Source organism: Charadrius vociferus, unplaced genomic scaffold (assembly GCF_000708025.1).
Source record: "Charadrius vociferus isolate BGI_N301 unplaced genomic scaffold, ASM70802v2 scaffold601, whole genome shotgun sequence".
Lineage (NCBI taxonomy): Eukaryota > Metazoa > Chordata > Aves > Charadriiformes > Charadriidae > Charadrius > Charadrius vociferus.
In genome coordinates, this window is record NW_009646615.1 from 32,770 (window position 1) to 48,518 (window position 15,749).

At 37.8% G+C, this 15,749-nt stretch overlaps 1 protein-coding gene across 1 annotated transcript in view; it reads right to left on the bottom strand.

Annotated features, from left to right (window-relative positions):
• The window catches only part of NUDCD1 (NudC domain containing 1), a 34,739-nt gene that overhangs the window by 18,535 nt on the left and 455 nt on the right, over positions 1–15,749 (bottom strand). Inside the window, exons 2-3 of the mRNA XM_009887896.1 lie at positions 6,975–7,160; positions 4,622–4,805 (exon numbers count right to left, since the gene is read on the bottom strand). Coding sequence (XP_009886198.1) covers positions 4,622–4,805; positions 6,975–7,160 — 370 coding nt within the window. The remainder of the gene's footprint in view (positions 1–4,621; positions 4,806–6,974; positions 7,161–15,749) is intronic.

A 15,749-nucleotide genomic window follows, 5' to 3' on the forward strand; every position in this document is an offset into this window, starting at 1 on the left:
TTCATCAGGTTTCTTTCTGCCCAACTCTCCAGCCTGGCGAGGTCACGCTGTAAGGCAGCACAGCCTTCTGGTGTGTCAGCCACTCCTCCCAGTTTTGTGTCATCAGCAAACTTGCTGATGGTACACTCTATCCCTTCATCCAGATCATCAATGAATATGTTGAACAAGACTGGGCCCAGTACTGACCCCTGAGGAACACCACTTGTTACTAACCTCCAACTAGACTCTGCACCACTAACCACAACCCTCTGAGCTCTATCTGTAAGCCAGTTCTCAATCCACCTCACTGTCCATTCATCTAACCCACACTTCCTAAGCTTGCCCGTGAGGATGATGTGGGAGACAGTGTCTAAAGCCTCGCCAAAGTCAAGGTAGACAACATCCACTGCCCTCCCCTCATCCACCCATCTAGTCACTTCGTCATAGAAGGCTATCAGATTAGTCAGACATGACTTCCCCTTGGTGAATCAATGTTGACTACTTCTGATAATCTTCTTTTCATCCAGGTGCTTTGAGATGACTCCCAGAACAAGCTGCTCCATCATCTTTCCAGGGATGGAGGTGAGGCTGACTGGCCTGTAGTTTCCCGGGTCATCCTTCCTGCCCTTTTTGAAGACTGGAGTGACATTGGCTATCCTCCAGTCCTCAGGCACCTCACCTGTCCTCCAGGACCTTTCAAAGATGATGGAGAGCGGCCCAGCAATGACTTCCCCCAGCTCCCTCAGCACTCGAGGGTGCATCCCATCAGGCCCCATGGATTTGTGTATATCCAGTTTATCTAACTGATCTTTAACGTGCTCCTCGTCAACCAAGGGATAGTCTTGCTTTGCCCAGACTTTCTCTGTTACCTGCAATCCTACCAGTTAAATCACAGTACTGTAGTTTAAAAAGAAATTTCTCTGGTTTTCCAATGAGTTTATTAAATACATAGACCCTAAAATTAAACTAACACTGCCCTTTTTTCGTATGTCTTTGTTGATCACAGCTAGCCCAGCAATTCACAAAACCACTCATAGCCTCTCTACACAGAAGTTGTTCAAATACTTTTTGAGCTGCTGTAGAAACTTTAGAAGCAATGAAATAGATAGTGGTAACACTTTATTCATAAAGGAAAATACCCATCTTCCTCAACTTCTGCGAAACACTGCCCTTTAAAAGGGCTGTCCCAGATGTTAGTTACTGGCATCACGGACCATGCCATTCCCTGCTGTCCTCCCAAACACGTGAGTACTGATGCCTCAGAACACCAGTAAGGTGACAGGCTCTAGTACAATGTTTGTTCTTTCGCCATTAGAACCTTACTGCCCACAGAGTCCTCAGTAATTTATCAACTTCTGAATAACAACACATTGTATTTTAGCAAAAGATGAACAACTTGATAAAATTTTCGCAGGTGATAAAATTATCCCCACAAATTGTTTAGTTTTTCACATTTATGCTTCATCTCTTCATTAAAAGAAATCGCTCTTCTTGTAACTACAACTGTACTTGAAAGTATCTGGGAACTCATTAGCAGAGTACATTAGACAAGACATGATTCTGATGGTAAAAATCATCTATGCCACTCTAGTACTCCAAAATGTGTTCCTGTTTGACCTCAATGTTAAGCTTAGAGAAACACTGAAGTTGTAGAACACAGATAATAATGGATAAGCGAGCTATAATTTAAGTCCTCTCAACTGGTTATCCTTCCTTCTGGTGGAAGGTGTCCCTGCCCATGGCAGGGGGGTTGGATCTAGATGACCTTTAAGGTCCCTTCCAGCCCAAACCATTCTATGATTCTACCGTGTTTTCTAAGGAAGAAGTGGAGTAAAGAGTAATAAACAGACTATAATGCATATAACCTCTTTTTCCTAAAAAGTTTGGTTGTGGCCAGGGGTGAAGGGCAATATTAATTGAAGAGATTCAACCATTCTAATTAGAGACAGAGTAAGAGATCTATACAATCAGAAAGACTCCAAGCAACAGGCTAACGTCCTTTAAAAGATTAACAAATTACCTCGGCTTAGATACATGACGAAAAAGAGCATCTTTGTTGTAGTGGGAAGTTAGCCACTCATTGAATGAGCTGTTATTTAACTGACTGAATTTAACTGCACTGAAACACATCAAATTTGTTTGCACGTCTCTCTTACAGCATTTGCTCCATTGTTAACAGGCTATACAACCTCACAACTTGACATTGTGTAACCAAACCTTTTGTAGAGTATTTTCCATCAGACACCAACACTTTTACATTTTTTAAGTAAGCCTTTATGATCTTTTTGGTACATTTATATTACATTATTTTTCTTGTAAAGAAGGTCAGAAGAAAGCTAAGCACGTAACATTTTCTGAGTTTTATAAAGCAGCATGGTGGTTCTACATTTCAAGCTTTTACAGTGAGGATTCCTAAAACATTAGTTAACCAAAGAAAACGACAAACTTCAAAAGGGTATATCTTTGTCACGGCCACAAGATGTGAACAGATCTAACTACTGCTTCCCTACAGATTTCTTTTCATGCTCCCATTTCTGTTCTATTGTACTAGAATAGCGGTAGGTGTGATCACTTTGCCGAGCCAGCCAGACATGGCAGAGACTCTCATAGTTGTTGGTGAGAAGAGACACAACTAGGTTTCAAGGCTTTTCTTTGATGAAGCATAGATTTTGCTAATTGGAGAAATGGCTTGTTGATTAACTACTTATTTTTCATACAATCTCATTTGATAAACTGCATCCACAGGCAGAGTTTCAAGAAAAGCTAAGCATAGCAATTGCCTACTGATGAAAGAGGATGTAAAGTACTGTAATTCCTCAAAACAGCTTTTATCTTCAAGACCGGTTCATACATCACTCTGATTTGTGAGATGTTTATTTAAAAGAAATCAAAACTTATTTCTCTCTTCATAATTAAAGTTTGCTTCGAATCTTGTTATTTACATCTCTGCTGACTGTAATTACAAAAATTTTGTCTGTTCCTCCACTGGAGAACTGGCAAGATTTCTGGAAAGATTTTTAAATCCACTTTTATGGAAAAAGTTTCATTCTATTAACATTTGTTGTAAGTTATAAAAAACACTGTAAAAAAGAATTTATCTATGAAAGTATACAGTATTACAAAATATAATAAAAGTTTGTGTTAGTGCTCTCTTTAAGCAATGGTCTTCGTCTTTCCTCTTCTTGTTGAGCTGGCCACAAAAGCAGAACGCAATCTCAGGTGGCTTTCTGGCTCTCTTAGAAATATTTCCATCACCCAAAGTTTCAACAGCAGACAATGCGAATAAGGACACTCAGGGAAGCAAGGCTGGTGAAAAGGCTGGAAGGAATATCCTACGAGGAGCAGCTAAAGACTTTGGGCTTGTCTAGTTTGGAGAAAATGAGACTGAGGGGCGACCTTGTTGCTCTCTACCACTTCCTGAGGAGAGGAAGTGAAGATGGAGGTGTTGATCTCTTCTCCCTGGAATCCAGTGATAGGACACAGCAGAATGGTTCAAAGCTGCACCAGGGGAGGTTTAGACTGGACATCAGGAAGCATTTCTTTACTGAGAGGATGGTCAAACACTGGAACAGGCTCCCTAGAGAGGTGGTTGATGCCCTAAGCCTGTCAGTGATTGAGGTGTTTGGACAATACCCTTACTAACATGCTTTAACTTTTGGTCAGCCCTGAAGTGGTCAGGCAGTTGGACTAGATGATCTTTGTAGGTCACTTCCAACTGAAGTAGTCTATTCTATTCTGTTTTGTTCTCCTATCCATACTGTATACATAGGAGGACTGAGGAACATTTGGATAGTAACATCGCAGTACGTAATCAACTGCTTTAGTTCAAGATCTTGTTTCTATCAGTACCAAAGTTATACTTTTTGGAAGATAACGTATCACAGTATTCCCAAAAAGGTAATTTAATTTAATCCACACATCTTTAAATCAGACGCTGAAGCATGGTGTCTGGTATCCTTTATGGAAATCATGATATCTAAAGTAAGTATACATGGTCATATGGAACAGATAAATTACCCTTTGCCAAACTTTATTAGGATAATACATTAATTAGTAGGTATTAATACACTAATGTTTTTAATGTGTTGGTCTAAAATAACTTTATACTCTTATTGTAGGAAAACCTAGAATATGCAGTATTTACTTTTTACACTACAGTTCTTATATTTATCACATACTAATTCCAGTCCCATGACACTGTTAATTGGAGGCTAAAAACCCAACAAAATCCCTGAAACATAACCGAACAAAACCCCATATCCAGCTGTACAACATTTTGAAAAGTACAACAGACATTATTTAGAAATAATGTATAACTTCGATTTTACAAGATTGAGCTAAACAAGAGTTGCATCTCATAACGTCACAAAGTAAAGTTCTAACTTGTTTTCTAATTACCTTAACTACATATGTATAAAACTACTTCTTCCTGGCTTCCAAATATCTGTCAGAATTTAGGTCTACAACCAATAACTTGATCTGAAAATATAAGAAAAAATTACCTGTGTAAAATTCAAGCTGAATTTTTGGGGAAAGGAAATATCAGAACCTGAGGAACAATCAAGTTTAAGACAAAGAATAAAAGCATGATTTTTTTTTTTTAGAACATTACTCACCAGTAATATAAATGTAAAACACTTACCCTCTTTGCTTATCTCTGCAATTGTGACCCATTCCAAGGTAATATGAAATCCACTTCCTTTTGTGTCCAATTCATCTTTTTCTACCCTAAGCAGCAGTACAGCTACTGAATGTGTATCAGATTTTACAAATGAAATACTATGTGCTATAACAAATGGACTTCCTAGTTCTTCGTTAAACGCAATCTAGAAAACAAAATTGTAGTAAAAAGTCAGTCAGTTAAAACGGAAGTCTTGTTTTTCTCAGAAAGCAGTGAAAGGCTTCAGTGAATGTCAAATCAGTTAAAGTTTACTTCCCACAAACCTCTCGGCCAATATGAATCCATGAATGTCATACATTTCTGGTTCCTCCTTCCTTGGCTATCAAGCCACTGTTCTGAAATGCTTTTAATTATTCTTGTTTACATTATAAAATCATTATAAGGGCCCATTAGACAAAGCACAAATATCCACAAAACTGTCTGCATTATGGTCATTTACTACTACAGTATGTAGATGTACAACAACTGATGAACAGAACATAAACACAGCATATCAACTGGGGGAAACAGTCTCATGCTCAAGATGAAAATGTAGGCGTTTCACCAAGGCTCTCATTACTTCTCTAGACACCCCAACATCCTGAAAATGTCATACTGAAAGGCTAATAAGCACCACTGTAAACATGAAATAATTTCATACAGAAGGACTGCACATCTTGTAGCTTTAGACATTTAGCATTTGGTACCTAGAGCTTCAAGTTCTAATTCTAGAAACTATGTATTTCAGCTTTTGTCAAAAAAGTACTCTTTCAGCAAAAAACCCAAGACAAAACCAAAATGAATCCAAACAGCTGAGAAGAAGAAGAAATGAATCAGTCTTTATTTGTTAGAACATTAACACATGAAAACTAAAGAAAAAATGACAAGGAATTCAAGCTGCAGTGGCTGAATGAGTATAGACTTAATCCAGCTGTTGTTACTGATGCCTGGTAAGGTTTGAGGATTTATGGTGTTGCGTTGTTAACATCACTGTAAACCACTGGGTGCTCTAAATACTCAAAAAGTGAATTTAAACGGTGACAGAACCTCAACATACAAATTCCCTGGTTTAGTTACACCAACAACTCCAATGCAACTTATTTATGTATTGGCATTCTCACACAGAACAGAATAAAAATCAGCTGGTATTTATTACCAACCATCTAAAGAACAGGATGACCAATCTCCTAGTTACTGAACCCTCAAAAGATGTAGGGGAAGGAGCTAATCTATCATGCTGAAATCTTCCACTTCAATACATATACCTGAGTTTCTACCAACACCAAAACCTCCTTGACGCCTTAGGAAACTGCCCTCTAATAGAGTAGATGTAAAATATGGGCACTTTATACCAGATTCATCCTACATGAATAAAGCGAAACTAACCACAAACCATAAGACTCATAGTAGCTCAGGTAGAAATGTAACTTAATTTTATTTGTTGTGTCCAAGCAGGATAACCAATACCATTGATATGGATACAAAAAATGCCCCTTATCAAGATTCTTTAAAATAATTAATTATGTAAACAATTTAATCACAAGAAACATTAAAACATATTTCAGTTACAAACAACAATTTTCAGTAAAAATATTAAGCACCAATGATTTTCCAGAGCTAAGTGCACTGTATGGAGATTTTCCCTACCAGAGAGGTGGAAACAACATTGCTTATATTATAGCTGCTCTGCAGGTAACCCTCAGGGTTACTTATCAAAGCTTTTTAATCAGCAGTTTTGTTTAAGTTTTATTCCAGTCTCTGTGGATATATTTTTAAGAGGGGGCAAATAAATGGTGAATATTTCAAGCACAATTATATCTGCCCTGACAAACATCACACAAACCAGAAATCTCTTAACATGAACATGAAAGTAGCTTTTAGCTTGGTTGACAATAACTTCAGACTTTTTTTTTTTTTTTTTTTAAAAAAAGTATTGTTCCACGGGCCAGTTGAAACAGCAAACAATAAAAGATGGGGGGCGGGGGGAAATCCTAGACAGACACATATGAATAGGGAAGGGAAAGGGGAAATGGGTTTTAGAAAAAGTTCAGCTAGACAAGCACTTAGCCACCTATTTAGAAACACTCACTTTTACTTAGATTTGTTGCCTTTCAAACATTTGCGTTTTAGACATTTTGTGCATAAAGAACTCATTAATTTAGTCATTAAATCATTGATCTTTATACTTGAACACAATCCTATAACAGTGATACAGAGTTATGATTTAAAGGTTAATTCTTCACAACATTACATACATGCAATTCTCGTAACAAATGCAAGAATAAGAATTATTTGGTAGATGTACAATTCTTAAGTATGTTATTGCAAGACTTACCTCCCACTTTTCAGATGCACCATTTCCACGCTTGCCTGATTTAATTAAAAACAGTCTTCCTGTACCATCAGAAAGGGTAACCCATGTGGAAGATGAGAAGTGTATTGAGGCACAAAGGCGATTATCATAAGCTGTCAAGTCTGTAGGTAGCCTGAAAACTTCTCTTGGTTTTTGTAGAGCAGTGTCCTATAAGGAAACAGTCATGCACTAAGACTTTATGAAGTGTTTATCCATTTCAGTAAATATTACAGGCAAATGAAGAATACCAAATCTTAGTCACAATTTACCAGTTTCTTTGTGCAGTTAAGCATACTTAGAAAAAAGTGGGTAGCAAGCATCATCCCCATATCTGTGGAAAAGGTAGTGAAATGTAATGATCGAGTTGGTTTCTATTTACTGAAAACGTGAGTGTTCTATAATTGATATATGGGCACTCAATTTTTTCTTTCCATTTTACAGCACTAATTACATTTTGTATTATAGAAAGGCTTTTCGCTTCTTTTCCCCAGCGTTCCCATATAGTTAATCACTTACCTCAAATAATTCTAGTCCCGGTAAAAATGTGGAGACTTTAAAAGAAATTAAAGTAACGGAATTGTACCTAAACTAGCTCATAAAAACTCACTTTTAAATTAAAAAGAATTTTAGCCTATTCTCTTACACAACTGATATATTCAAGCTGATATATAATTTCTTAGCTTTCCTAGAGTGGCTATTTTATTCAGTTAGTTAGAGAAGTAACAACTGTGATTAGCTAGCAAAGAAAAGCTATACTAATTAATATCATATTTGCAAATAACTTTTCCATCATGCTATGATTATACTATGCATCAGGATATATTTATTTAGCATACTGCTATCAGTGGCACCCTGCAATCTTATTTTTTAAGCCAAACTACAAGCACGGATAGTTTTTGAGCATGAACAAATACAGACCCTGTAGTGAACTAAGTGCACAGATGATATAATTCTCCCGCAAACAATAAAGACGTGCAGGTTTTTTTAAAATTATATATATCACTAAATTCTACAAAAAAGCCCCGAACAAAACAAAAAAGAAAAATCCATTATTTCCTGCTGTATAAACTTAATACAAATCAGCCTTATTGAATAATAGTGCAAAATGAATGTTAGATTACTGATTTCATCTATATTTCTAGTAATTGTTCTCAGAAGTCCCGCTTTAGTTCTGTATTGCCTTCTTCATTTCCTGCTAATTCTAACAGAAGAAACTCCTTTTGTGCTTTAAATTGGATTTCCAGTTGTTGTCATTAAGTACAAAGGCATGTCTTCCAGGATATCTTTTAGGGATTATGCTTTATCTCATGCCTTCACTCTTACATACAGCCCTTTCTTTGCTGAATAAGGCTTTGTAACTCTCTGCTCATTATTTGGCTTGCAGAATGCCAGCAATGCCACTGCCTGCTTAGGACTATGATTTACCTTCCTTTTGTGAGTTGAAGTAATCTCTGAATATTCAAGGTACTTGTTAAAAAAAAACCCTAACCAAATCTTCATGATTTGAAAAGAACCAGTCATCACAGTTTAAAAAACGGCCAGGACATGCTTTATCAGCAATACAGCTTGATCAGCTACTTACGAAGTAGATCAGGATGCAGTATTAAGAGTACAAATGAAATATTCTTACAGAAAAACATAAGATGTGGACTGGAGATTCAGCAACATCACCGTCACATCTCTATAATCCTTCAAATAACTGAAATGGAACTTAATTGCTTGATTTTTTTCAACGGAACTAAGTAGCTGCTAAATAAAACGGGCTGGCAGTCTGTCACAAGTCGGGTCCCCCAGGGACTGATACCAGGCGCCATGCCGTTCAACATCTTCATAAATTACTTGGATGATGGGATTGAAAGCACCCTCACATTCCCTGATGACACTAAACTAGGTAATGAGGTAGACACGTGATAAGGGAGAGACATCTTGCACAGAGACCCAGAGAGCATGGAAGAGTGGAGTAGCAAGAATATTGTGAAGAGAAACAAAGACAAGTGCAAGGTCCTCCACCTGGGATGGAATAACCGAAGATCCCAGTACAGGCTAGGATCTGTGTAGCTGCAGAGCAGCCATGCTGAAAGGGACCTACAGTTCCTGGTGGACAACAAGCTGAACATGAGTCAGCAGTGCGACACCACAGCAACAAAGGCAAATCAGATCCTGGGCTGCATCTGCAGAAGCATTACTAGCAGAGATAGAGACATGATCATCCCACTCTGCCCAGAGCTTGTCAGGCCGTACCTGGAGTACTGCATCCAATTCTAGTGCCCACAACTGAAAAAAAGCATGGACAGATAGGAAAGGGTCCAAAGGACAGCCATGAAGACAATCAAAGGACTGGAGAACCTGCCCTATGAGGGAAGACTGAAGAAGTTAGGTCTTGTCTCCCTGGAGAAGATCCAAAGGGGACCTCATCACAGTATTCCAGTACTTACAGGGTAGCTACAAAGAGGATGGAGACTCTTTCTCCATAAGAAGTCACACAGAGAAGACAAGGGGTAACAGGTAAAAGTTGCACCAGGAGAGGTTTCATCTTGACATAGAAGATTTTTTTTTACAGTGAGAACAATCAATGACTGGAACAACCTCCCCAGGGACATGGCAGAGTCCCAGTCATTGGAGGTTTTCAAGATACAACTGGACAGGGTGCTAGACTCATTTTCCCATGAAAGGGTGGACCTTCTGAGATCCCTTTCCAACTTGGGCTGTTCTACGATTCTAAACCAAATAGTGGACACTAGCAATATAATAGAAAAAAAAAAAAAAAAAAAAGTATTTGCCACCTTGCCCCTTATACTGATTCATAGACCTCAGGATCTGACCTGAGGTCTCCAAAAAGGTCTTCCGGTAATAACAAACAAAACCAATTCCTGTTCTTTCTGTTCCCTATCTTAAAGAAACATTTCTCACGAAGTTATGGTCCTTTCCCTCATCTCGCAGAAAGTTTTATATATATATATCTCATAACTGAAACAAAATTAGATACAACAGGTTTCATAGATATTTTATAGGCCGGTGTACCTACATGTATTTGAACAAATAAACTGTCGTCTCTGGAAAAAAAGGTGCCTGACTGGCCTTTACAGATCAACATTTTCCTTTTTAAACCCAATATATCTTCTTAATCCAACAACAAATAGACTATGTTGCGAACATAAGTAATGGTCATAGAGCCAATTAAATTGTTTTCAATTTCATTCTACTAGGCTCAGTTCCAGTCAGCTGATCTACATTTTAGAAGCTCCACAAATCAGAAAATTCTGCTTAACAATAAGGAAATTCTTCCATTGTTACTAAAAATCAGCATTAGTGTCACCAAAATGAAAAGATATTTAAGTAGAAATATATTTTTAAATATAGAAAAACAGAATTTGAAAGAAAAACATTACAGGGACGGTGTTGAAGATATTTACAAATATGTGAAAGGAAGCAGAAACAGAAGCATATTTTTGTACTGAAAACCTGGGAGGAGGAACAAGTATTTAATCTATTCTGTGCCACACAAAATACACTTTTTTACTATAGTAAGGGTCGGCATGAGATTAAGAAACAGAAGTGAAAAAGTATCAGATTAAAACAGTGTCTCATTACAGGCCCTGACATTTCAGCCACAAATTATTATACTTGCTAAGCATCTCCTGTCCCTCTATTTTCACTCAAGCAATGGATAGCCAAGGAGCTGGGGGGGGGCGGCAGAAATCATCAATATATATCTCTCTACTTCTCGTAATACAAACTTACTCATTCTGACTTATGATGCAAGACAGTCAAAAACATACACACAAAGCCCCAACTTTAAAAGGGTTCTTTGCACTTGTGGATGTGTATACAGAAAGAGCACATTTGTGCATGCAAAGCGTGCCATGGCCTCACTTGCTGAGAATCCTGTATTTGAGCGGATTTAAAATCCTTCATGTTTTCCAGATGTTATTAAAATCAGATGTGCATTTAAAACATGTTCGAAGGTAAGCAAGAGAAATTGGATTTGGGTAAGTACCATTTTAATAAGCAACAGCAAAAAAGACCAGATGACAAACAGATAGCCTGCTTGGCTTTTGAGCCTACTTGAATTCATATTAGAGATTACTGTGTACTACAAAAAGACGCAAGGGTTATTATGAAACCTGCAATGGAAAAGATGCAAATTTGACTTTTCATTATTGGAAGCATTCAGGATCACTTTGTAGATTTAGTTGCATCACTATGCCCCTTGAACTATTGCACTAATTTACAACACATTCAGGAGGGGAGAATGAAAGAATTAAAAAAAAGAAAAAAAAACCCAAACACAAAACTCAAACCCGCAGCCAACACAAAACAAAAAAATATCCCACAAACACTAGATACAATGAATTTTGGTTTCCATGTCTTTTACTTTATTTTAAGGAAAACAGTATTTTCTACAATAAAAGCGTTTCGTTGTAACTAGCAATGACTACTGTGCCTAGGAAAAAAATAATTAAAATTCCATGCATCTTATCATGGAAAGAAGCAGCAGCATTTCTGTTAACAGTGATTTACAGGGCTATACTATGTAACATTACAGAAGACCACACTTTCGTCAGCCTTCAAGTGAATCTTATCAGTAAGCTTCAAGTAGTTTTGGATGTAATTTAAAAATAAAACAAAAAAAAAATTATCAACTATCAACCATTTAATCTTCTAAAGCTCACATCAGATTTATCAAGAATGTCAAGACTCAATATATCCCCTGAAAAAAAGTGAAAAATAATCTTCATTACACATTAACAAAGCCTTTCTCTCAATAGGCAAGAAAGGAAATGCTCTTATTCATAACCTTTCTGTTCACTAATTTAACTTTAGGCATTTATTAGAACAGCCTCTAATCTCAGTCTGACAATGAAAAGGATGGACTTGAAGCTGAAACAAAACCTGCCCTCAACCCCCTTCTGTGTCAGATTTGCTTTTCAACTTACTGTTTTTCTCTCTTCACCAGCTGGTTAACAGGGGTTAATAGTAACTCCCTACTTCAGAATTCTGAAGGGATGCTGCGATACTATAGTCATGTATTATACTAGCAAGAACTGGCCAAAACAACTATAGTAATTTTAACAGAAGTGAGGTTTGCTAACTGTAATCAGGTTTAAATGACAGCAACACAGTTTCTTTAAGAAAAAAAAAAAAAAGATGCAGCTTCGTGTCAGACTCAGTTCTTCACCCCCCTTCACTTCTCTACAAAGATTCTTCCTTTGTTTAACTATTTTTCACTCCCATATCTCTCTCTTATCTTTTCCACTGGCCTATAATTCTAGCTCTGCCCACTTCTACACTTCTTGACAGCGTACTCTGCTTCCTTTTGGCCTCTGTCCTTCTGTTCATCTATTCCAGGTTTCATCTGGGTGCCTTCACTATTAGAACAATCCCCTTCCTTTCAGCAGCTCCATTGACTCACCTGCCTGTGACACTAACCCTGACTTTGAGCCTTTTAAGCAGCCCAGGTTTCAAATTTGTGTAGAAATTTGGTTGAATTTGGTGAGCAAACGGTTCCTCCACAGGCAAAGTCAGGCAGACCAAGCCAGGGTGTATTCTAGTTGCTCAGGATAAGGAGCCAGTATGTAGTTACAAGAGGCAAAATGTAAAATGCAAGCTTAAAAATTCCCTCTACTGTTCCTAAGTCCCCCACGCCAGGGTCCAATTAAGTAAGCATGCCTTCCCTTACATAGGGAAGTCAGGTTCTTTGGCATGCCTGTAAGATTTAAAGTGGCATGCCTACAAAATTTAAATTTTTAAGTTGTATTAAGAAATTGTATTGTTCTAAAGTCACAAACAGTCTGTCATACTGTACAAACAAGCAAAATTTCATAAGAGATTTAAAATAAGAATTAATTTTCCAAGGAAAAGACAGGGAATGAGAAAAGACAAAACATACTGAAAGAGAAAGGAAAAAAAAGTTACATGGAAATTTCCACAAAGTAGCTATAACAAATACAAGACACTGTTTTTATGAAAACTCAAAATACCTAGGCATTTGACATATCTCTGAGCAAAAAATGTCCACACTCAGCATTCTGAATAAGGAAAAGCCAAGTATTAAAACCCTGATACAGGAGTCCAAAAGATTTTGTTGTTCTTCACTTTATCTGCTTCCTTATTCTGACTTGTTTCAAACAGAATTCCCATGTTGTTTCTGGTGCCACTAACAGTTGTTCTGAATTGCAGTTAACTGAAAGTTACGGAAAGAGCATTACACAGCTAATTCTGACTGGAATTCAGAAATATGAAAACATAGCTAGCATTATGGGTTTCACTTAAGTGCGAGAAGAGTTACTGTTGCCACAATTTCTCAATTCCATTATTTGAATATAAAAAGAAACAAAGTTGTTTTTGCAAGAAGAGCTGAAGGTCGAGAAATCAAGTCCAAGTATTTTACTGCTGGAGGAGAAAACTTTGAATATTTTCCAGCTATATTCCTCTACTACAAACACCAAGAGATTAAAAAAGGCAAATCAGATGAAAAAAAACCCAACTCCGGAATCCTGTCACTACACTACCCACTGAGTCTTTAAAACAAAGTATCAATGCCAGCGTATTGAACGAAAGAAGTCCAATAGTCGTAATAGAAGAACATTAAAGCTTCTATACACCATTTCCAGCCAAGTTAGGGTAACAAATGTCTCAATCTAGTATAAAAAAACCCACCTGAATACTCATCCATTGACTTAGAAAGACTGCTCATGTGGATCACTTCTCTGTTGCAATTATGTTTGATTTTGAGCAAGTGCCTTCACGGATGACATCTTTCTAAACACCTAAGTTGTCGGGATAATCCATGACTTATGGATAACCAATACACTGCCATATTAAAATAAAAGTTGCAACTGAAATAGCAAGCAGGACTAGGAATAACTATGTGTTAAAAAGCCTATGTGTTCTTTCACTTTGGATTTAGGATAAGCATGCTAACTTGTTCCATCTTCTGTTTTAAAGACTGATGTTAAGTTTAATTGTGGCTGTTACTAACTTGTAAGCTATACTTGGCTCAAAACAATATTATTTGTAATATACATTTGACTAATATATGGCTAGGCACATTTGTAATGAGACACCTTGTTGATGTTTCTGAATATGCATTCCTTTTTATACCTATGCAAACATGTCTCCTTTGCAAAACAGCACTGTATCGTGTATTAGGATGCAAGATGGCAGCTATTTATTCCACAGTCCGGTGGAACTGAAACTTGTGACAAGATATTGAACAAGTGCCATTTTCTTCAAGATTCCAATGGACTCACCAAGTCCTAGGGAAGAATATTTATTTCAATTTACTGCACATAAAAATGCAAATTACTACCTGTTGTAAAATCTTTTATCTAGCTTATCTACTAAGAAAAGAATTTACACACTTCAGCACCCTCCTAAAAAGGAATGTAGTGGGTGTCCGTGTTGTGCTGGTGGTGCAGCTGCAGGGATGGCCGCTGTGAGGAGAGGCCAGGGCTGTCCCATGCCGCACACAGCCACTTCCAGCTGGCTCCAATGGACGCACCACAGGGTACAGCTGAGCCTGTCACCCAAGACAGAGGTGCAGAGCAGAGGTTTGCCTGCAGCCCTTGGAAAACATCACAGGGAAGCAGGTTGTCCCCCCACAGACCTTGGAGGACCACAGTGGGGCAGATACCCGCACTGTAGCCCAAGAAAGTCCACGCTGGAGCAAGCTCCTGGTAGGAAAGTTGCATGGCTTTGTTTCTCATCATCCTACTCCAGCTTTAATTAGCTATAAATTAAAATAATTTCCCAAAGTCAACTCTGTTTTGCCCACGATGGTAATTGGTAAGTGATCTTCCTGTTTTTATCTCAATCCACAAGCTTTTCTGTCTTATTTTCTCCCTGTCATGTTGAAGAGGGGGAGTGAGAGAGCGTCTGGAAGCCAGCCAAGGCTAACCAACCACAAGGAAAAACCACAAAAAATGAGATTGTGACAAGCCACTGTTCACAGAATGCTTTCCCTGACAAGCATCTTTCTTTTAGATGTTCCTACTGGGAATCCAGATGATCTCAATAGATTTGGAAGAAGTCCCAGAAGATTATTCTGTCTCAGCAAGAGTCTGTCAAAGGCTCCAACTGCTTCTATGTTCTATGGAAAGTAAAGAAACTATTTTGCAGCTTCAGTTCTCAGCCTACCACGCTCTACCACGCTCTGGAAACCTGTATTTCCTGAAAAATTTAGAACTAGCATTTCAGGATTTCTCTCAGCTTAGCCCTGTCCTAGTAATTTCCACTTCCAGAACCTTGCACAGAGCAATCCATGCTCTCTCAAAAAAAAATCACGCATCGGCCTGTGTTTTATTTTGTCCCACAGGGTTACAAGTCAAACTCCTTGGTAGCATGTCAATGGCTATCTTCCTTTCCACGCAGTCTTTTATTCCTTAATGACCACACACTACAACTGCACGTACTAGAAACATGATTCCCAGAAAGCCATGTCCTTTCCCCTCCAGAATGAAGAATAGCTTTGTAATGGAAACTAGTGAATCCATGCATTAAAATGGCTCAAAAGAAATAGAAGGTTTGACTACTTCAGAACATCAGTATAACAGCAGAGAACTGTCGTGTTTTTCAGACTTGGCCTAGCTTGCTTATACTATCTTTCAAGTTTGCTCAGGGCCACCAGCATCTTTTTGCCTCCAACAAGTGATGCCCATATTAAGCTATTAGATCATAAAGGCTTTCTAATTCTAACGCATACAGGTTCTTTCTTCCCTTATATCTACAATGACTGGATTTTCAAATTAGCAGATA